This window comes from Capricornis sumatraensis, chromosome 11, assembly GCF_032405125.1.
Source record: "Capricornis sumatraensis isolate serow.1 chromosome 11, serow.2, whole genome shotgun sequence".
Lineage (NCBI taxonomy): Eukaryota > Metazoa > Chordata > Mammalia > Artiodactyla > Bovidae > Capricornis > Capricornis sumatraensis.
In genome coordinates, this window is record NC_091079.1 from 10,820,155 (window position 1) to 10,845,377 (window position 25,223).

Consider the following 25,223-nt stretch of genomic DNA (forward strand, 5'->3'; position numbering starts at 1 on the left):
CCTGTCCTTTTCTCCCCACCAAGATTCCCCATTGCTGCCTTTCCTTCCTCACAATGTACCTCCTAATCCCCTCATATATTTTCTCGCAAGTTTTGTTTCCAGTGCTCTCCCATTTATTCAACCAAACCTTCTCTCTCAGTTGGCACCAGTTCCAGTCATCTCTTCTTTTAACCAGTATCTCTCCTCCAAATTTGCTCCACATTTTAATGCTGCTGAATCCTCTAGGCACCCTGAAACTCTCTTCTGCTTACTTCCTGGCCCTGCAGCATCCTGGTCACCCTCCTGGGCCTTCTCTGTCATCACGGCTGGACATCTCCTTGGTCTCCAGACAAGTGTTCCCGGCATGCCCTTCTCTACTACTCCCTGATAAACCCTCGTTTGAGGCTTAGGGTCAATATTCAACATTTGTTGAATTTTAAAAACTGTGTTAATCTATAAAAGATGTTAGACCCAAACAGGTGTCAGTAAAATGTTTTACTTATAGGACTTCAAAAAGATAACAGAGGGAAAAAAATAATGGTCTATAAAAGATTCAAAGAAGAAATAAGGAGGTTAAACAAAAGCAGAAAACCACAAATCTCAGATATACATCACCACCAAACATTGTTAAGGTTAACAGCAGCTCTTAAGTACAAGAAGTACACTGCTACTATGTTTTATTAGATGAACACATAATCTGAAATTTAGTAGCTTCTAAGACAGTGAAGAAGAAAAAGTCAACTAATGAAAATTTAAACAGAATTTTTGGTGTGGTACTTGTGAAAAAATAATGTTCTTACTGTGCATATAGAAAACTACACAAAGGGTTAAACAGAAAAATAACAGCAATTTATCAGTCAGAGTCCTTATGCCTTAATAGAAATAACAGTAGTATTATTAACATTTTTCTATGATGCTTTATAGAAACATAATTTTTTAAAGGTATGTTTCCACTTGACACTTGTATTTGATATTGTAGAATAGAAGATACTCTCTTTTTAATCATTGAGAAAAACTAACAAATCAACGATTTCTTCTACTTTCCTTAAAGATGTTATACCTAGGAGTAAGGTACATAAACTTGCACATATTATATATTTCATCTCAATAAACTTAGTGATAGTCAGCTCTTTCCTGATCAAACACCTGTAAAAAAATATGGATTTGCTTGAGAATAGGTTAATAGAAAAGAATGTTAAATTCCTAAATTTTTCTGTTGTTTTCTATACAAATTTCAGAGAAATGAAATCTTATTGGTCTTAGCTTTCAGTGTGTACGTCTGTTTGTGCGTATGTACATACACATACTCACACACAGACATGTACATTTGTGTGTCCAAAAGAGCTGTGTGCGGCTTAACTCTTGAGTAGAGAAGAAATAATGGCAGTAAGTTGGCCCTAAATGAAAATATTTAAGACTACTTATTTCTTTAATGTGCTTCCCCTTCAAGTAACTGAAAAGCAGAATGAATCATTGAGCACATTTGGAAATAATCATTTTTAAATGTGACTAACATCAATAATACCTGACTTAAATGTCTTCCTTTAACTATACGGCATTTGTGAAAAAGCAGTAGTAATAATAAAGCTTGCCTAACATTGTCTGTAAAATTCTACTACATTCTTTAGTTTCTGACACTGTTACTCTTGATAAGATAGAATAAAAAGTAATATAAAATTACCTGGACTATACATATTTATAAATGGAGTAAATTTGCATAATATAGTGGTTGGACTTTATAATTTGAATATGTTCCTTCATAATTATCATAAAGAATACATAAGTTTGAATTACTGGTTAATTCACCTTCTTCTGAAATGTAAGCTTTGCTAGGGTGTACGATTTCAATTTGAAGCATCATTATTTTTAAAGAACCTCATTTGAATATTTTTCATTTCAGCTAGTCTGACAAAGACTCTCATAATTATCTTACAAGACAGATTTAGAAATGTGGGTGGGAAGGAAGGAGAGGTCAGATGTATTTGTACATGATTTGTATCATGCCACACGAACATCAACGGTAGACAAGGTGTTACATGGAGTCAGGCCTGTCCTGCTCAGGATTCATTAGTGATACGAATGAAGACTCAGGGTAGGCTTATCAAAATTTAAGGTGGTGTAGAACTAAGAGTCAGACATGACTGAGCGACTTCACTTTGACTTTTCACTTTCATGCATTGGAGAAGGAAATGGCAACCCACTCCAGTGTTCTTGCCTGGAAAATCCCAGGGATGGGGGAGCCTGGTGGGCTGCCATCTATGGGGTCGCACTGAGCTGGACACAACTGAAGTGACTTAGCAGCAGCAGCAGCAGAGCTATTTCACTGGGAAACACCTAACAGAATGGTGTTAGAAACGAAAACCCAGAAGGTGAAATTTAATGACGACAAGGATCAGTTCCTACTCTGTGATTCAGAAAGGCCACTGCACAGCTGTAGGAACGGCAAAGATCTGACTGGGAAGAAGTTTTCGTTAAAACAAAGGAGGCAGTGCCTTGAAATGACCACTTGTCAGTCCAAGTTGGAAGTACAGTTTCAATGTAAACAGAAACAGACTCAGGGATATACAGAACAGGCTTGTGGTTGCAAGGGGGAGGGGGTTGGGGGAGCTATAGAGAGGTAGGTTGGGGTTAGCAGATGCAAGCTTTTATATATAGAATGGATAAACCACAAGCACTTATGCTATAGCACAGGGAACTATATTTAATATCCTATGATAAGCCATAATGGAAAAGAATATTAAAAAGGAATGCCGATATAACTGAGTTACTTTGCTGTACAGCAATAATTAACCTGACATTGCAAATCAACTATACTTTATTTTTATTTTTATTTTTATTTTTTATTTTTTTTAAATTGGGTATTTCTTTTTATTGTTGAGTTATGAGTTCATTGTATATTCTGGATACATTTCTTTTATCACATATCTGATTTGCAAATATTTTCTCTCATTTTATGCTCATTTTTTCACTTTCTCAGTGGTATTTTTTTTTTTTTTAAATTTTAAAATCTTTAATTCTTACATGTGTTCCCAAACATGAAACCCCCTCCCACCTCCCTCCCCATAACATCTCTGTGGGTGATCCCCATGCACCAGCCCCAAGCATGCTGTATCCTGCGTCAGACATAGACTGGCGATTCAATTCTTACATGATAGTATACATACAATTTCATTGTATACTTAAAATTTGTTAAGAGAGTAGACCTCATGGTTAAATGTTCTTACCACACAAATTTTTTAAAAAAACTGCTGCTACCGAGGGAGGAAGTCAGACACTCTGCCTACCTTCACCCACTTAGCTCCAAAATTTCCATCTCAAACCACCCAGGGACTATAAGCTACTTTCTGGAGTTGAAGTTAAAACCCTGTTTCTTAGTTTTATTATCATTCTACTTTATTGAGTCATTGTTGAAAATTAAAACTGTGCATATTGAAGGTATACAACTTAACCTGATATACTTAACACATCATGAGATAGTTACAATAATCAAGCTAATTAACAGATCCATCTGCTCACAAATATTTACCTCTTTGTGGTGGAAACCCCTAAGACTTACTTTTTCATCAAATTTCAAGTATACAACACAGTATTAATTACACTCTCATTGCTGTACATTAGGTCCCCAGAACTTATTCATCTTGTACACCTAAAACTTTGTACCCTGTGATCCACGTCTCCCCTCTCCCCCATCCTATAGTAATCACCACTCTACTCTCTGTTTCTATGGATTTTTACATTTTCAGATTCCGCATATAAGTGAGCATTTGTCTTTCCATGCCTGGCTTATTTCATTTAGCATAATGTCCTCCAGGTTCATCCATTTTGTTACAAATGGCAAGATTTCCTTCTTTATTAAGGCTGAAATAATATTCCACTGTATGCGTGTGTTTAACTGTATTTTCTTTATTCATTCACCTGTCAATAGATATTTAGGTTGCTTCCATATCATGGGAGTATGCATATTTCTTCAAAATACTGGTTTCATTCCTTTAGACGTGCACTCACAAGTGAGACTGGTGGCTCATAAGGTAGTTCTACTTTTTGGACGAACCTCCATACTGTTCTCCATGGTGGCTACACCAATTTACATTCGCACCAGCAGGGAGCCTGGGTTCCCTCTTCTCCATAACTTTGTCAACGCTTATCTCTTGTCTTTCCGATACTGGCCATTCTAGCAACTGTGGGGTGATACTCACTGTGGTCTTGATTAGTTTTCCTTAATGATTAGCTACACTGAGCACTTTCTCATACAGCCACTGGCCATTTGTATGTCGTCTCCTGAGAAGTGTCTATTCAGGTCCTTTGTCCGGTTGAAAACTGGGTTATTGCATGTTTTGCTACTGAGTTGCATGTGTTCCTTACATATTTCGTTATGTGTTCCTTAATTACTTTGTTCTTTATATATTAACTAGGGAGTATAACTGATCAGTCAGTTTCCATGAAGGGGTAGTTACTATGAGCAAAGTGTACCCTGGACGCTGAAGACAGAAGTTAATTAGGAAACATGGTCCTAGATGGAACAACCATCTTGGCCATGACTGAGAAAATAAGAAGCTTAGACATAACTACACAAGGTCATTTCATCTAGTCCTCTGCCTCCAGTGGGTAAAATGCTTAAGGCAGCCTCAAAAGCACAGATCTAGGGAAGTAATCTTCAATTTTTTCTCTAGACTATTTACAACTTTGATCAGGTGGATTAATGAACTCTTGGATAGTGAGCTGGAGAGCTAAAAAGAGGAAACTATAATTATACACATAGGTGTTGAGAGTAGAACCCAAATGTGACTACTTTGTAAATAGTTTTAAAATATCCACATAATCTCCTTAATAGTAATGTGTTCTATTCAGGCTCCTGAACAAACTCCGTTTCCCTATGAGCACTGTAGTAGAATCTACCTCACAGAGCTATTGTGAGAAACAAATAAAATTAAATAGGTACCCCATAAATGTTAGCTATTATTCACAACATTTTTCTTCTGTTTTTTCCATCATCCAAACTTATTAAGCCCTATTATGTTCACTGAAATAGCCACTGGGAAAAAGAACTGGATAAAGAATTTTTTAACTGAACAAACTTTGATGTCATCTAGTTCATTTTTTTTCCTAATAAACTTTTAATTGTAACTCTGGAAAACAAATTGTAAAAAAGAGAGCTGCTCTAGTAGAAGGAGTTAGGAAAAACAAAGTGTGATGCCATTCACAGGAGCATTGGCTCATCTTAGGTTGCAAGAGAAGCCTGTGGTCATAGCACAGGGCATATTTGCCACACTTAACTCTGCCCTGAATACCATATATACCTCCAGTTCCATTACTGACACCTTCAGAAGGTTTATGAGTGTTTTCTGGGAAAGACCGTTGGCATGTTAGGTAGTCAGTAATCTAGACAAGAGGAAGAGCTTAGAGAATGTGGATTTTATTATCAATCTGACAAAAGGTAAACCTTGGTAAAAACACCATAGGTCTTCAAATATTTGAAGGACTCATATATCTAAGGCAACAGACTTATTTGCCAGGGGGCAGAACAAGGAATAATAAATTTAAATGACTAAGAAAGAGTTCTGGGGTTAATATGCTGAGACAGTAAAAGAGAACATGAAATCCAAAGTCAGAAAGCCCAAATTCAAGTCCTAGCTTGATTTTTCATTAGTTCTATAACTTTAGGCAAGGCATCTACACTCCATGAGTCACACAATTCTCATCTATAAGGTAACAAAAGTTAAAAATACTACTCATATAAGAAAGCACATATAAAATGTTTGTAATCTTTAGCATGATTTCAAAATAGTTAATAACAGTTAGCCACAGGAATGGGGTACCCCACTGCAGAGAGTGTTCATGAAGGGCTGACCAAGTCTCACTGCAGGGCTTCCTTTTACTGGGAGCCAGTAAGCCTAACTGAACTGGAAGTTGACTGTTATACTCCCTTGGCAAGTACGATGTGTTCACGTGATACATACATATCTCAAAGGTAGGAAAAGTTAACTACAGAGAGTCACCAATGTCAATAATTTAATTTGGCTAAAGAATGCACTTAATATCCACAGTCTTTCCAGAATTCATGAACAGGCTAAAACTCCACAAAGATAACTCATTAAACTTAAATCAGCAAAGATGAGCTTAACTCAAAACCCCCAAAATAAGATCACGTGTTCCAGATCAAATTACAGTTAATTCATTTCACCCAAACAGTATCTCCACACTTGTGCTGCCAATCTGGAAAATATATAGAATTTTCTGGATTGTAAAAGCTCTGTCAAAATCTCAAATGTCAGGTTTCAGATAGTTGATATTTTCCCACTGGCCATTTGCCTGCTGTATTCCAACTTATTTTTATAAGTGTTCAGAAATAAGTAACCTCTGAGATAGTATGCCTGCCAGCTGTTCTGAGTTTACTTACCCTCTGACCTTCTTTTCCAGGTGGACCTTGGGGGCCTTGTATCCCCAGGGAGCCCTATAAGGGAAAAAGGACACATATTAGTAGATTGCGTTAAGCATGCCTGCCTTACAAAGAATGCTGTGAAAATTAATACTAATTTTATTGATTATACCAAAACTTTTTTGTGATTTATTTATTTATTTTAATATAAATTTATTTATTTTAATTGGAGGTTAATTACTTTACAATATTGTATTGGTTTTGCCATACATCAACATGAATCTGCCACAGGTATACATGTGTTCCCCATCATGAACCCCCCTCCCTCCTCCCTCCCCATACCATCCCTGCCAGGACATGGAAGCAACCTAGGTGTCCATCAGCAGATGAATGGATAAGAAAGCTGTGGTACATATACACAATGGAGTATTACCCAGCCGTTAAAACGAATACATTTGAATCAGTTCTAATGAGGTGGATGAAACTGGAGCCAATTATACAGAGTGAAGTAAGCCAGAAAGAAAAACACCAATACAGTATACTAACGCATATATATGGAATTTAGAAAGATGGTAACGATAACCCTGTATGCAAGACAGCAAAAGAGACACAGATATATACAAAAACTTTTAAAGTGATCTGAGTGCTTCCAAGCTTAGACTATACAATACATTAATAATGGTGAACTGTCCTTTAACTGGTTTATCTTCAGAGTTAACGCGATAAAAAAAAAGGAAGATTCTTAACCAGTGATCACTCCCAAGGATGACTCTCATTTGATTGGAACCATGTCTTTTTTTTTTTTTTAATCAACCTGCCATCAATTAATGGTAACAATATTTACAGGCAGAAAAAAATGCCTCTTCACGTATTTAAACTCTATAAATGCAACAGCATTTTTGGTTGAGAGTGGCTCTGTAGTTTCCCTCTGAGAAAACACCTGGTTATGACATCAGCTTCAACATTCACCTATTCATACCACTTAATTTTTAGCCTCATAGACATTATTTAATACTTTCTCATGAAAAGTATTCTTTCAAGTGGTAGAAAAAATAACCCTTTTTTTTTTCAATTTTACAAAAGGTGCAGGAAGTCCCAGGTGCACTAATCTGAATCTCCCAATTCTCACAGATAATTACTATTACACAGAAAATCTCAACACAAAAACCAGAATGATGATATCACTGCTATGTAAAGTCTTTGGGATTGATGGCTAGTTGTTACCCCTCTGGAGGCTTCTCAGTCTCTCTGGCTGCTTCCTCCTTCCCTATAATGCCTTTCAATGTGAGGGTTCAGGCCCATTTTCTCCCCGCTCTCCTGCCATGATCTTGTATTATACCATGGACTTTGGAGTCTCCAGGCCAATGATGCCAAAATTTTTATTCAGTTTATATTTGAGCTTGTAGGTCCACACATCCAACTGCCTGCCTGATACACCCACTCTGCTCTCACCAGCATGTGAATTTAGCACAGCGACACCACATTTAGGGCCCTCCCACCAAAACTGGGCCTTTTCCAGCACCCCCACTCTGCAGACCCACGCACCATCCTGCTAGAGCTCTTGTTGGGAACCTAGAACTCGCCTTCCATACCTGCCTCTCTCACTTCTCTTTCACATCCAGTCCCCAAGTCCAACTGGTGTACCTCCAAATAGGTGGATTTGATCCATCTATTACTCTCCTCCATCGTTCTGCTTCACAACCTGCTTACTTGCTCACCTTTAAGAGCTTTCTAGGTGATGCTAGACACAGACCCCTCCATTCCCCAGAGCACAAACTGACCTCAAGAAAAGACAGCCTGACCTCCCTGGATTGTCCACGTAAAGAGATGAATGCCTATTGCATTAGTCTTAAGGTGCCTGTACTTGTCCTTTAAATTATTTATCATAATTCCATTTAAGTAATTATTTAGGAAATGATTCACCAGACTGTAAGGACAATGGTAGAATCACTGTCTTATTCAACACCAAGCACCTGTTTATGACTGAAAAAAAATCATAATGAGAAATCAATCCACTGTTTAAAAAAAAAAAAAAAGCTTTTGGGTAAAGCCAGCACTTTCAATGGGTTTTTAGAATATGTATGGTTAATCTATTATATATTAAATGCCTTAAGCTCTTTGGATAATGAGAAATCTAGTAAAGACATACTTGAACATCTGAATTCACCTTCATCCCTTCAGGAGAGGCATTATTATCTAATTTTTAAAAATTAGGATTCATTTTTATAATGTAACCATTTTCTTTAAAAGTTATAACTACATTTAAAGTAAAACATCAGGTGTGCTTGTGAGGATGTATTTACTATGTATATATATTTTTTGGTTTTTCATAGAAATTAAATTTTCATAAATGTCATGTCATGGTAATTTCACCATCCAACTTTATTTAGAATAAAAATATCACAAATATATTTTAATTTTTCACTCATAGCTTTTCTTTGATTAAAATTGTCAGAATTTAGTATAAATTCCTGTAACTAATTTTGAAAAAGCATTTATACAAAAAATTCTACGTGTATCACCAATGATTGTGTGTGTGTGATCAATCGCTCAGTCAAGTTCTAGTCTTTGTGACACTATGGACTGTAGCTCGCCAGGCCCCTCTGTCCATGGGATTTTCCTGGCAAAAATACTGGAAATGATGCTATAGGATCTTCCTGACTCAGTGCTCGAACCTATGTCTCCTGTGCCTCCTGCACTGCAGGTGAATTCTTTACTGTTGATCCACCTGGCAAGCCATCAACAATGCTCAGTGTTAGCCAGATCTTCCTGAGTCTTCCTCCACAAAGTATTCATAAAATGTGGAGAAGGAAATGGCAATCTACTCCAGTATTCTTGCCTGGAAAAATCCCATGGACAGAGGAATCTGGTGGGCTACCATCCATGGGGTCTCAAAGAGCTGGACGTGACTGAACAACTAGCAAGCATTCATAAAATATACGTATTTATTCTTTTACCTATTTTTGGAAAAATTAATGTTACAGGGACATGTAGAGCCTATGTTTTATTGATTTCAGTTCAGTCATTCAGTTGTGTCTAACTCTTTGCGACTCCATGAACCACAGCATGCCAGGCATCCCTGTCTATCACCAACTCCCAGAGTCCACCCAAACCCATGTCCACCGAGTCGGTGATGCCATCCAACCATTTCATCCTCTGTCGTCTCCTTCTCTTCCTGTCCTCAATCTTTCCCAGCATCAGGGTCTTTTCAAATGAGTCAGCTCTTTGCATCAGGTAGCCAAAGTATTGGAGTTTCAGCCTCAGCATCAGTCCTTCCAATGAATACCCAGGACTGATCTCCTTTAGGATGGACTGGTTGAATCTCCTTGCAGTCCAAGGGACTCCCAAGAGTCTTCTCCAACACCACAGTTCAAAAGCATCAATTCTTTGGCACTCAGCTTTTTTTATACTCCAACTCTCACATCCATACATGACCACTGGTTAGACAGACCTTTGTTGACAAAGTAATGTCTATGCTTTTTAATATGCTTCCTAGGTTGGTCATAACTTTCCTTCCAAGGAGTAAACATCTTTTAATTTCATGGCTGCAGTCACCATTTGCAGTGATTTTGGAGCCCAAAAAAATAAAGTCAGCCACTGTTTCCACTCTTTCCCCATCTATTTGCCATGAAGTTATGGGACTGGATGCCGTGATTTTAATTTTTTGAAGTTTGAGCTTTAAGCCAACTTTTTTCACTCTCCTCTTTCACTTTCATCAAGAGGCTCTTTAGTCCTTGCTCACTTTCTCCTTAAGGGTGGTGTCATCTGATTATCTGAGGTTATTGATATTTCTCCTGGCAATCTTGATTCCAGCTTGTGTTTCTTCCAGTCCAGCGTTTCTCATGATGTACTCTGCATATAAGTTAAATAGGCAGGGTGACAATATACAGCCTTGACATACTCCTTTTCCTATTTGGAACCAGTCTGTTGTTCCATGTCCAGTTCTAACTGTTGCTTCCTGGCCTGCATACAGGTTTCTCAAGAGGCAGGTCAGGTGGTCTGGTATTCCCATCTCTTTCAGAATTTTCCATAGTTTATTGTGATCCACACAGTCAAAGGCTTTGGCATAGTCAATAAAGCAGAAATAGATGTGTTTCTGGAACTCTCTTGCTTTTTCAATGATTCAGCAGATGTCAGCAGTTTGATCTCTGGTTCCTCTGCCTTTTCTAAAACTAGCTTGACCATCTGGAACTTCATGCTTCACATATTGCTGAAGCCTGGCTTGGAGAATTTTGAGCATTACTTTACTAGCATGTGAGATGAGCACAATTGTGCAGTAGTTTGAGCATTCTTTTGCATTGCCTTTCTTTGGGATTGGAATGAAAACTGGCCTTTTCCAGCCCTGTGGCCACTGCTGAGTTTTCCAAATTTGCTGGCATATTGAGTGCAGCACTTTCACAGCATCATCTTTCATGATTTGAAATAGCTCAACTGGAATTCCTTCACCTCCACTAGCCTTTTTTGCAGTGATGCTTCCTAAGGCCCACTTGACTTCACATTCCAGGATGTCTGGCTCTAGATGAGTGATCACACCATTGTGATTATCTGGGTCATGAAGATCTTTTTTGTACAGTCCTTCTGTGTATTTTTGCCACCTCTTCTTAATATCTTCTGCTTCTGTTAGGTCCATACCATTTCTGTCCTTTATCGAGCCCATTTTTGCATGAAATGTTCCCTTGGTATCTCTAATTTTCTTGAAGAGATCTCTGGTCTTTCCCATTCTATTGTTTTCCTCTATTTCTTTGCATTGATTGCTCAGGAAGGCTTTCTTTTCTCTCCTTGCTATTCTTTGGAACTCTGTATTCAAATGGGCATATCTTTCCTTTTCTCCTTTGCTTTTCAGTTCCCTTCTTTCACATCTATTTGTAAGGCCTCCTCAGACAGCCATTTTACCCTTTTGCATTGCTTTTCTTTGGGGGGGGGATAGTCTTAATTCCTGTCTCCTGTACAATGTCAGGAACCTTTGTCCATAGTTCATCAGGCACTCTGTCTGTCAGATCTAGTCCCTTAAATTTCTAGTCCCTTAATTTCTCACTTCCATTGTATAGTCATAAGGGATTTGATTTAGGTCATGCCTAAATGGGCTAGTGGTTTACTCCACTTTCTTCAATTTCAGTCTGAATTTGGTAATAAAGAGTTCATGATCTGAGCCATAGTCAGCTCCCAGTCTTGTTTATGCTGACTGTATAGAGCTTCTCTATCTTTGGCTGCAAAGAATATAATCAATCTGAATTTGGTGTCAACCATCTGGTGATATCCATGTGTAGAGTCTTCTCTTGTGTTGTTGGAAGAGGGTGTTTTCTATGACCAGTGCATTCTCTTGGCAGAACGCTATTAGCCTTTGCCCTACTTCATTCCATACTCGAAGGCCAAATTTGCCTGTTACTCCAGGTGTTTCTTGACTTCCTACTTTTGCATTCCAGTTCCCTATAATGAAAAAGACATCTTTTTTGGGTGTTAGTTCTAGAAGGTCTTGTAGATCTTCATAGACCTGTTCAATTTTAGCTTCTTCAGCATTACTGGTCGGGGCATAGACTTGGATTACTATGATACTGAATTGTTTGTCTTGGAAACGAACACAGATCATTCTGTCGTTTTTGAGACTGCGTTCAAGTACTGCATTTCAGACTCTTTTGTTGACTATGATGGCTACTCCATTTCTTCTAAGGGATTCCTGCCCACAGCAGTAGATATAATGGTCATCTGAGTTAAATTCACCCATTCCAGTCCATCTTAGTTTGCTAATTCCTAGAATGTCGATGTTCACTCTTGCCATCTCCTGTTTGGCCACTTGCAATTTGACTTGATTCATGGAGCTAACATTCCAGGTTCCTATGAAATAATGCTCTTTACAGCATTGAACCTTGCTTCTATCACCAGTCCCATCCACAACTGGGTGTTGTTTTAGCTTTGGCTGCCTCCCTTTATTCTTTCTGGAGTTATTTCTTCTCTGATCATCAGTAGCATATTTGGCACCTACTAACCTGGGGTTGGTATTTATTGATTTAGGCAGGAATAAAAACCAAGATGTCCTTGGACTGCAAGGAGATCAAACCAGTCCATTCTAAATGAGATTAGTCCTGGGCGTTCTTTGGAAGGACTGATGCTAAAGCTGAAACTCCAATACTTTGGCCACCTCATGTGAAGAGTTGACTCATTGGAAAAGACTCTGATGCTGGGAGGGATTAGGGGCAAGAGGAGAAGGGGATGACAGAGGATGAGATGGCTGGATGGCATTACCGACTCGATGGACATGAGTTTGGGTGAACTCTGGGAGTTGGTGATGGACAGGGAGGCCTGGAGTGCTGCGATTCATGGGGTTGCAAAGAGTTGGACACGACTGAGCAACTGAACTGGACTGAACTGAAAAAACCAGGGAATTAAAAATGTGATCAGTTCTTTTTGTTTGTTTGACCAAAAACACCTGCCAAATGATAAACAACCAAAGAAAACTGCCTAATTAGGCCAACTTTAGGAGGGTAAATTTCTGATATGATAAGAAAACCAAATTTTCAAATAAAAATATACCAAAGATTAATTACAAGATAATCACAAGGGCTTGTGTCATTTTTTTAAGATTGACACAATCTTGGCTTCAGATAAAACTCTTCCCCTTTACCCTTGGAAACTATTATAATTTCATGAATAGTTAAACTTACACATAACATTTTTGATATACATCCAAATGTTGACAGATCTTTCAGTGGTTTTAAATGTGAGCTACTAAAACATACACATACTGAACATTCAAGAGAGTATAGTTAATTCTGAGCCACATGTAATAAAAATTCCATTCCCTTTACTAGTTAAGAAAAATTACATAGCAAAAGCCTACATAAGATGAAAATATTAAACTTGACTTGGAATGTATTCAATGGATTAAAAAAATTTATGAGCAACTTTTTGTTAGAAGCCTCAAAGTAAGATATGGTATACTCACAGATAAACCCACTAACATGACTCCCAGACAGTCATGATTCTAAGTACTCCACCACTCCTGACCTTTGCTAACTCTAGGACCCAGCAAGGATTTTGATGAAAAAGTGGAGTTATTTTTCATCTCCAATGATATTTTTAATCCAATTCACTATTTGGATTATCCATGACCAAATTTTAATCCTAGCTCTATTACATTAATATTCAGAATATTTATTAACTATTATTAGTTGATTTACAAAGAAAAATAATATCAATATTATTAGTAGTAAAACATAGGTCAACGAAGTATAGAAAAATCATATTTTTTCCTGAATTAGGAAATTAAAATTTGAGGATGATCCAACCAGTCCATCCTAAAGGAGATCAGTCCTGGATGTTCATTGGAAGGACTGATGTTGAAGCTGAAACTCCAATACTTTGGCCACCTGATGAGAAGTGCTGACTCATTGGAAAAGACCCTGATGCTGGGAAAGGTTGAGGGCAGGAGGAGAAGTGGACGACAGAGGATGAGATGGTTGGATGGCATCACTGACTCAATGGATATGGGTTTGGGTGGACTCTGGGACTTGCTGGTGGACAGGGATGCCTGGTTTGCTGCAGTTCATGGGGTTGCAAAGAGTCAGACATGACTGAGCAACTGAACTGAACTGAACTGAATGTTATTTGCAATTCTCCAGCTAACTATTCTTTGCATTTAGTAAAGTCAAACAATGGATTAACCTATCACTTAGCAAAACTCATAACGAGGCTGAAGCTCCTCAAATTAAACTTGGGCAGAGCTCAGCATTTGCCTCAGAACCCTTCAATAATTCCTTCTTACTCTAACCTTGTAGATGCCATTATATGTATGTTTTACTCATCGTCTTGGTTGACTATGAGTTTTGGAGGGCAAAGAATCACTTTTTTCCTTTTAACATACTTAAAGAAAAGAATTAGTAAGTACTTACAAAACTAGGTCATAAGGAACTAAACAGAGATAGAATAATACTGAGCATCAGTGGTAGGTAACAGATTCCTGGTCTGCATATAATTATATTTATTTTCAAAACTTTGCCTTGGACTTAAATACCACATTGGAGGACTTTCAGTCTTGTCTCTATTTCTCATCTGAAGTGATCATCCACTCTCTGATGTCTAAGAGTAAAACTGCCTTACATTTTATCTAAAAATTAAGAATCTACTCTTATCGTAATAGAATCAAAAAACCATGAGCGCTTGCTCTGATTCTTGATCTGGATTTTGGTATCATGGGTATGTTCAACTGCTCTTATTCTTGACCTGTATGTTGGTAATGTGGATATATTCAATTGTGGATATATTAAAAAATATTTTTAACTACAACTTGTTACATATACTCTTCTGTATATATGTTATACTTCAAGAAACAAACAAACAAAAAAAACTCTGAAGTCTGTGAAAGCTCAAATTAAAAAAAAAGAATTAATCATCTACTATTTGTGACATCATCTTTATTATGATTATTTAAATCTTTGACTACTATTGATGTTTTACATGTTTACCATTTTCCTATTTGGAGAATCATGTCTTAAGTATCTTTCTGCATATAGAATCTTTGCATACTCTATGCATTATTTTCTTCTTCAGTTTAATTTGGTGAAGAATAATTTCTATCCTTTTTTTTTACTTTTTCCGTCTACTTAGGCTTTATGAAAATAACTGTAAACTGAGTTATTCCTAAAATTTTACAATCATAAAGATTTATTGCCTTACTGAAAGAGAAACTTAAGACTGTATTTAGGATATTCATGATGTAAACATCCCCATACAAGCATTCATTTTAAAACAGAACTCTGGACATTAGAAATGTAGACAAGGAAAGGCATTCCTAAAGCTTTTATCTCTTTTAGCTAGGATAAAACTATGCAAAAATAGTCCCAACCAGCTAAACCATTTTAAGTCCTAGTGAGTTGCTATTACAGTGTGCTACACTGGACAATCTGCTGATATTTAAGACAGGCGAGAGATTATCATCATGAAAGCCCATGTAAATATTTAACTGAGAAATTACTTAGAATTAACTGGTTCACAGCAGAATTTTGAAGTGTTTAACAAATACAGACAATGTTTCATAGAGTTAATGTGGTAGATTAATTGCATTTTAACACATTTTCATTTGTGAAATGAGGGTAAAATATATTCATAACTTCTCAATCAAAAAAAGGAGCTAAAGTAAAAAATGGAAGTTTCATTTTAAAATATTCTTTGTACTCTCTTGCCAGAAATGTTGCAGAACATATAATCCCTAAAACCCACTTCAACAAAAATGTTATGCAAGTAGGTGTATTTTAAGTGTTATGATTATTACTTTAGAATATGCTTCATAGGTTTGAAACACAAAATTAAGCAGAATCTGTATAAATTCTTTGGCTACCACCATGGCATTCTCTGTCTTTCTAAGAGTGTGTACAAAATTAAGAAGGAAAACAAAGTTATCTGTCTTTATAGAAACTTTCATGCCTTTAATATGAGAATAATGGGAACAAATTTCATAAGTTGGAGGTATCAGAACAAAACACAAAAATGAGTAAGTAAAAGTATAATAAAGTCCACAATCATGGGAAGTGATTTTCATATAAGTTCTGAGAAGTGGCATTTAAGAATGTTTATGATGAGAAAGGGGTGGCCACTTTTATACTATTTCACCGAATTATCAGGACTAACACAAGAAAGAATTTCCCTTAGGGTGTGTAAGTATTCAGCAAAGGAATTCTATATTACACATAAAAAGCCTATCATTTTATCATAAGCAGTTGTCACACACTAAGAAATAGATACTTTTGAAAGAAAAAGAGTAGAATCTTTTCTATATACTGAAAAAGCCCTTGCAAACCTTTTCAGTAACACTGACAACAGAAGGATAAGAGCTGTCACCAGAAAGAAAACTTTATGACAGATTTTTGTGAATAGGAATGTTTCAATCATTCTCAGTCGCAGTTATCAGGTTCCATATTTGGATGGACAATTTTATCTTACCTTCAACAGTTTAAAAAATGGAGGTCATTTGCTGCGCTTTCAAAACTTAACTATTTCATTCGAAAGCTTTGGCAGCAGTTTAGACATGAAACATAATGAATTATTGTTCTTTGTGATTGCAGGATAAATTTTAATACTAATCTTTTCCTATGTTTTCTGAACTCAGAAATCACATTTCTTTTTATTATATAGATTTTTGAAATAGCATTTCTTCAGTCACTATTGTTTCAACCAATAAAAACTAGAAATATTCTAAATTAAATAATAGAACCTGGTCTTTGACTCTGGAATACTGTGGGACATCTATATGTCCCACAGATTTTTCTATAACAGTGAGTTTTCCCTCTATGATGAGGCATTCCACTTCAAAAGTGTTAGATAGATAGATAGATGGATATCCTCAGTTCCATTTCCCTCTGCATATTATCTAGCAATATGGACTGTATTTAGGTGTTGAATGGATCAGTGACTGCTAAGATTCTGATTCTTTACACTTCTCCTGGTACTTCTGCTCTACTGAGGATATTAATTGCCATAGCTACAGAAATTCCAATTTAGAAATCTATATTCTTCACCCTCAAATCCCACTTGGTACCGAAATAATCCAAGTTATTTAAAATTCTTATGTGGTAGTACTGCAAAGTAGATGCTACACTTCTATTTGGAAGAGTTTGCCCTTCATCAGAAGAAGAAATATAAGCTTCTTTCTTTAATTTATCTCACACTGATAAGGATTAAGTATTTACTTTTTGAAAATACAACATGAACTGCAGAGATTAAAGTATCCATGTAAACCATTAATTACAAAGCAGTAGATCCTATTGAGTTATTATCATCTAAATAATGTAGTTTCCTATTTAGCAATTATTCTTGACTCACTTTTATTGATTAGTCATAAACAATTTCATATTTTAGTAATTTCATATTTGTAATGATTCTTGGCTAAGAAAATCTTTATGTTGGCCCTAACTTAATACATGAAACAGCTTGATTTCAGTTAAACTCAAGGCTCTGTTTACAAGTAAGAAATTAGTGGGCCATGGTCTGTCAAATCCATTTGTATCATCTGCTTTAATGATTTGTGTGAGGGAGAATATGATTGATTAGTTTTAATGATTAGTTTGATTCTCATAACAATCTGTACCTTGGGCAGGCGTTGCATAGCTCAGTGACCACAGGAAGACATAGTTCTACTGCAGAAAGAGGGAGATTCTGTACACAGGCTGTTTTCATATATCTTCCAATGTCTTCCTAAGAATAGACATCCTGATAGAAATAAAATTCTAAATGTAATAGTATCAATAATGTTTGCATTTGGGCTATGCAACATAAATTACTAGGCTGAAGGAAATAAGGTAGTAAATTTAGGATTAAAACAGAAATAAGTATACAGAGATATCCATGTACTATATAAAAGATCTAAGAGTTTAATCAGATAACTGAAGATGGTTTATACAATATGAGGTTAAGTAAGCTGCAATTGAGTAAGATGGTGAAATCAAACTTCCAATTAGGAAAATGTTCTATACTATAACAAAGAAAAAGTTCTAAATATTAAAATATACATTGAAAAATGTATATAAAATTAAAATATACAAATGAAAATGAAAACACAACAATCCAAAACCTGTGGGACACTATAAAAGCAGTGCTAAGGGGAAGTTCATAGCAATGCAGGCATACCTCAAGAAACAAGAAAAAAGTCAAATAAATAACCTAACTCTACACCTAAAGCAACTAGAAAAGGAAGAAATGGAGAGCCCCAGGGTTAGTAGAAGGAAAGAAATCTTAAAAATTAGGGCAGAAATAAATGCAAAAGAAACAAAGAGACCATAGCAAAAATCAACAAAGCCAAAAGCTGGTTCTTTGAAAGGATAAACAAAATTGACAAACCATTAGCCAGACTCATCAAGAAACAAAGGGAGAAAAATTAAATCAATAAAATTAGAAATGAAAATGGAGAGATCACAACAGACAACACAGAAAAACAAAGGATCATAAGAGACTACTGTCAGCAATTATATGCCAATAAAATGGACAACGTGGAAGAAATGGACAAATTCTTAGAAAATTACAACTTTCCAAAACTGAACCAGGAAGAAATAGAAAATCTTAACAGACCCATCACAAGCACGGGAATTGAAACTGTAATCAGAAATCTTCCAGCAAACAAAAGTCCAGGTCCAGACGGCTTCACAGCTGAATTCTACCAAAAATTTCGAGAAGAGCTAACACCTATCCTACTCAAACTCTTCCAGAAAATTGCAGATGAAGGTAAACTTCCAAACTCATTCCATGAGGCCACCATCACCCTAATACCAAAACCTGACAAAGATGCCACAAAAAAAAAAAAAAACAACAGGCCAATATCATTGATGAACATAGATGCAAAAATCCTTAACAAAATTCTAGCAATCAGAATCCAACAACACATTAAAAAGATCATACACCATGACCAAGTGGGCTTTATCCCAGGGATGCAAGGATTCTTCAATATCTGCAAATCAACCAATGTAATACACCACATTAACAAATTGAAAAATAAAAAACATATGATTATCTCAATAGATGCAGAGAAGGCCTTTGACAAAATTCAATATCCATTTATGATAAAAACTCTCCAGAAAGCAGGAATAGAAGGAACATACCTCAACATAATAAAAGCTATATATGACAAACCCACAGCAAACATTATCCTCAATGGTGAAAAATTGAAAGCATTTCCCCTAAAGTCAGGAACAAGACAAGGGCGCCCACTTTCACCGCTACTATTCAACATAGTTCTGGAAGTTTTGGCCACAGCAATCAGAGCAGAAAAAGAAATAAAAGGAATCCAAATTGGAAAAGAAGAAGTAAAACTCTCACTGTTTGCAGATGACATGATCCCCTACATAGAAAACCCTAAAGACTCCACCAGAAAATTACTAGAGCTAATCAATGAATATAGTAAAGTTGCAGGATATAAAATCAACACACAGAAATTGCTTGCATTTCTGTACACTAATAATGAGAAAACAGAAAAAGAAATTAAGGAAACAATTCCATTCACCATTGCAATGAAAAGAATAAAATACTTAGAAATATATCTACCTAAAGAAACTAAAGACTAATATATAGAAAACTATAAAACACTGGTGAAAGAAATTAAAGAAGACACTAATGGAGAAATATACCGTGTTCAAGGATTGGAAGAATCAATATAGTGAAAATGAGTACACTACCCAAAGCAATCTACAGATTCAACGCAATCCCTATCAAGCTACCAGCAGTATTTTCACAGAACTAGAACAAATAGTCTCACAATTTGTATGGAAATACAAAAAACCTTGAATAGCCAAAGCAATGTTGAGAAAGAAGAATGGAACTGGAGGAATCAACCTGCCTGACTTCAGGCTCTACTACAAAGCCACAGTCATCAAGATAGCATGGTACTGGCACAAAGACAGAAATATAGATCAATGGAACAAAATAGAAAGCCCAGAGATAAATCCACACACATATGGACACCTTATCTTTGAAAAAGGAGGCAAGAATATACAATGGATAAAAGACAATCTCTTTAACAAGTGGTGCTGGGAAAACTGGTCAACCACTTGTAAAAGAATGAAACTAGAACACTTTCTTACACCATACAAAAAAATAAATTCAAAATGGATTAAAGATCTAAATGTAAGACCAGAAACTATAAAACTAGACGAGAACACAGGCAAAACACTCTCCGACATAAATCACAGCAGGATCCTCTATGATTCACCTCCCAGAATACTGGAAATAAAAGCAAAAATAAACAAATGGGATCTAATCAAAATTAAAAGCTTCTGCATAACAAAGGAAATGATAAACAAGGTGAAAAGACAGCCTTCTGAATGGGAGAAAATAATCGCAAATGAAGCAACTGACAAACAACTAACCTCAAAAATATACAAGCAAATTATGCAGCTCAATTCCAGAAAAATAAATGACCCAATCAAAAAAAATGGACCAAAGAACTAAATAGATATTTCTCCGAAGAAGACATACAGATGGCTAACGAACACATGAAAAGATGCTCAACATCACTCATTATCAGAGAAATGCAAATCAAGACCACAATGAGGTACCATTTCACACCAGTCAGAATGGCTGCGATCCAAAAGTCTACAAGCAACAAATGCTGGAGAGGGTGTGGAGAAAAGGGAACCCTCTTACACTGTTGGTGGGAATGCAAACTAGTACAGCCACTATGGAGAACAGTGTGGAGATTCCTTAAAAAACCGGAAATAGAACAGCCTTATGACCCAGCAATCCCACTGCTGGGCATATACACCGAGGAAACCAGAATTGAAAGAGACAGGTGTACCCCAATGTTCATTGCAGCACTGTTTATAATAGCTAGGACATGGAAGTAACCTAGCAAGCTTGATCCATCAGCAGACAAATGGATAAGAAAGCTGTGGTACATATGCACAATGGAGTATTACTCAGCCATTAAAAAGAATACATTTGAATCAGTTCTAATGAGGTGGATGAAACTGGAGCCGATTATACAGAGTGAAGTGAGCCTGAAAAAACAACAAAACACCAATACAGTATATTAACACATATATAAGGAATTTAGAAAGATGGTAATGATAACCCTGTATGCAAGACAGCAAAAGAGACACAGATGTATAGAACAGACTTTTGGACTCTGGGAGAGGGAGAGGGAGAGGGTGGGATGATTTGGGAGAATGGCATTGAAACATGTATACTATCATGTAAGAAAAGAATCGCCAGTCTAGGTTTGATACAGGATACAGGATGCTTGGGGCTGGTGCACTGGGATGACCCAGAAAGATGATATGGGGTGGGAGGTGGGAGGGGTGTTCAGGATTGGGAACTCATGTACACCCGTGGCAGATTCATGTCAATGTATGGCAAAACCAATACAGTATTAAGTAAAATAAAAAATAAAATAACAACAAAAAAGTAAAATATACACTGAAGACTTTTTCACTTTTTAACTTCTTTTGACCTCCCTCCTTTCTGCCAAAGGCATTAATTTTACTCAAGAAGACTAAGGTAATAATAGTATAAATGTAAAGACATTGGAAGAGTCGACATAGATGGGTGCTGAAAATTAGACTCTATCAGCAGAGGAGTGTTTCTAAATGTCATCACCAGCTATTGGGAGATGTTCCCATAGATCATAAAGTTTAACCATAAGTCACACAGCACAAAGGGTACATCTACCCATTTGGAAAGGGAATGGAAAAGAGTGTCTTTCCCCTCTGTTTCCCTGAGTGAAGAGTTTCAGGAGAAGAATGGTGAGGTAATCAGAAAATAGAATTCTTGCTTTCTCTCTTCTTAGAAAACTAGGAAGAAAAAAGAATTCATAAAACATTAGATTTCTCAGCAATAACACAGATGCTAAAAGACAATGGAGCAAGACTTGTAATTTTGATGGAAATAATTCTCAATCTTGAATTCTATACCAAGACAAACTATCAACCAAGAATGTGAGTAGAATAGAAACATTTTTAGGCATGTAAAAACTCAGAAAATTTACCTCCTTTTTACATTTTCTTAATAATTTTCTCAAGGATGTGTTCACATAAATGAAAGAATAAAATGAAGATAGATGACAAGGCAAAGAAACATTGGAATCAACCCAGGAAAAAGAAGGAATCACAGAATGAGAATTTCATAGTTGGCCTAGAAAGCTGGTAGCTAAGGATGAGTAAGAGTTCTGAAAGGGGCTCCCTCAGGTGAGAGCATTTGCAAAGTATGGAAGATAACTGCAAGGGAAACAGATAACTAGAAACACCAGAAAACAACAATAAAACAATTCAAGAAAGGAAAGTATACTACTTGGATCTGCAAATACTAATATTCATGCAGTCATAAAAATGTGAACATTTTATATTTTTACAATAAGAATAATACTATAACTCCTTTAACCCTTCATCTGTAGTGGGCATCTAGATTGTTTCTATTCTTTTACTATTTCAAACACTGCTGAAATTTTACCCTTGTATATGCATAATTTCGTAAATGAGGGAGACTATCTGTAGCTATATTTTCTGGTTCAGAGAAAATTTGAAATGTTGATAGGCAGAATCAAATCTTCATCCACAGAGACTGCATGCTGGCATTCGTCTCTCAGAATATATGAGTGTGTTTCTTTACATTTGTGTACATATATTGTACTATCAAACTCTTAGACTTTTACTGATTTTTTTTTATTATGGTAAGAATTTTTATCATGAAATCTACCCTCTTAATAAAATTATAAGTGCACAACAGAGCATTGCTAACTTTGAGCACAAAGGCATACAGCAGATCTCTAGGGCTTATTAATCCTGTATAACACACACTTTCTGTTTTTTATAGCAGCTCCCTAATTTTCTCTCCTCCTATCTCCTGGAAATCATCATTTTACTCTCTGTTTCTATGAGTTTGACTGTTTCAGATACAAGTGGAATCAGACAGTCTTTGTCCTTCTGTTGAGTGGCTTATCTCAGTTAATGTCTTTCAAGTTCATTCATGTTGTAGAATAGGGCAGGATTTCCTTCTTTTTTTAAGGCTGAATAATATTCCACTGTACATAGACACCAGGCTTCCTAGCTGGCTCAGTGGTAAAGAATCCACCCGCCAAGCAGGAGACATGGGACTGATCCCCGGATAAGAAGGATCCCTTGGAGAAGGAAATGGAAACCCACTCCAGCATTCTTGCCTGGGAAATCCCATGGACAGAGGAACCTGGCAGGCTACAGTCCATATGGTCACAAATACTTGGACATGACTTAGTGACTAAATCCATGAGCACCACATATGGATCACATTTTTTAATCCATTTATCCATCAATGGACATTTAGGTTATTTCCATATCTTGGCATAGACATAGAAAAAGATCCTCAACACCACTAATCATTTGGGAAATGCAAGCCAAAACCACAGTGAGATACCATCTCACACCTGCTAGAATGACTACTGCTGAAAAAAAATGTTAACAAAAATGTGGAAATTGGAACACTTGTACACTGTTGGTGGGAAGGTAAAATGGTACAGCTGTTATGAAAAACAGTGTAAAGGTTATTAGAAAAACTAAAAATAGAATTACCATATGATCAGAAACCCTACTTCTGAGTATATATCCAAAGGAATTGAGAGAAGTGCCAAACTTGCAGGTGAAAACTAGTATTTCAGAGTCATTTTCATTTACACAGATCTATTATAAGTGAATTAAGATGTTTTAAAATATGTTGAAGAGTGACCTTATTCTTCCTTTTCTAGGAAATCTGTTAACACACTTTTAAAAATCATCACTTTGTCTTAGGATTCAGCTTTGTACTTCAATTCAGTTCAATTCAGTCACTCAGTCATGTCTGACTCTTTTTGACCACATGAACTGCAGCATGCCAGGCTTCCCTGTCCATTACCAACTCCTGGAGATTGTCCTTCGTTTGGAGAAGGAAATGGCAACCCACTCCAGTATTCTTGGCTAGAGAATCCCGTGGACAGAGGAGCCTGGTGGGCTGCTGTCTATGGGGTCACACAGAGTCGGACACGACTGAAGAGACTTAGCAGCAGCAGCATGTCCTTCAAGACATGATGCCATCCCACCATCTCATCCTCTGTCTTGTCTTTCTCCTCCTGCCTTCAATCTTTCCCAGCATCAGGGTCTTTTCCAATGAGTCAGTTTTTTGCATCAGGTGGCCAAAGTTTTGGAGTTTCAGCTTCAGCATCAGTCCTTCTAATGAATATTCAGGACTGATTTCCTTTAGGATGGACTGGTTAGATCTCCTTGAAGTCCAAGGAACTCTCAAGAGTCTTCTCCAACACCACACTTCAAAAGCATTAATTCTTCACCACTCAGCTGTCTTTATGGTGCAACTCTCACATCCATACATGACCACTGGAAAAACCATAGTTTTGACCAGATGGACCTCTGTTGGCAAAGTAATGTCTCTGCTTTTTAATATGCTATTAGCTTTTCTTCCAAGGAGCAAGTGTCTTTTAATTTCATGACTGAAGTCACCATCTGCAGTGACTTTGGAGCCAAAGAAAATAAAGTATGCCACTGTTTCCATTGTTTCCCCATCTATTTGCCATGAAGTGATGAGACAGGATGCCATGATCTTCGCTTTTTGAATACTGAGTTTTAAACCTACTTTTTCCACTCTCCTCTTTCACTTTCATCAAAAAGCTCTTCAGTTCCTCTTCACACACTGCCATAAGGGTGGTGTCATCTGCATATCTGAGGTTATTGATATTTTTCTTAGCAATCTTTATTCCAGCTTGTGCTTCATCCAGCCCAGTGTTTCACATGATGTACTCTGCATAAAAGTTAAGTAAGTAGGGTGACGATAAATAGCCTTGATGTACTCCTTTTCCCAAATTGGAACCAATTTGCTGTTCCATGTCCTGTTCTAACTTCTGCTTCCTGACCTGCATACACATTTCTCAGGAGGCAAGTCAGGTGGTCTGGTATTCCCATCTCTTGAAGAATTTTTCAGTTTGTGGTGATCCACACAGTCAAAGGCTTTGGCATAGTCAATAAAACAGAAGTAGAACTTTTTCTGGAACTCTCTTGCTTTTCCGATGATCCAACAGATGTTGGCAATTTGATCTCTGATTTCTCTGTCATTTCTAAATCCTGCTTGAACACCTGGACATTCTCAGTTTATGTACTGATGAAGCCTGGCTTGTAGAATTTTGAGCATTACTTTGCTAGCATGTGAGATGAGTGCAATTGTGCGGTAGTTTGAGCATTCTTTGGGACTGGAATAAAAACGGACCTTTTCCAGTCCTATGGCCACTGCTGTTTTCCACAATTGCTGGCATACTGAGTGGAGCACTTTCATGGCATCATCTTTTAGGATTTGAAAGAGCTCAACTGGAATTCCATCACCTCCACCAGCTTTGTTCATAGTGATGCTTCCTAAGGCCCACTTGACCTCGCATTCCAAGATG

At 36.8% G+C, this 25,223-nt stretch overlaps 1 protein-coding gene across 1 annotated transcript in view; it reads right to left on the reverse strand.

The window, feature by feature from the left end:
* COL19A1 (collagen type XIX alpha 1 chain) overlaps positions 1-25,223 on the reverse strand; it is a 431,222-nt gene that overhangs the window by 186,253 nt on the left and 219,746 nt on the right. The window contains exon 15 of the mRNA XM_068984053.1: positions 6,377-6,430. Within this exon, the coding sequence (XP_068840154.1) occupies positions 6,377-6,430 (54 nt within the window). The remainder of the gene's footprint in view (positions 1-6,376; positions 6,431-25,223) is intronic.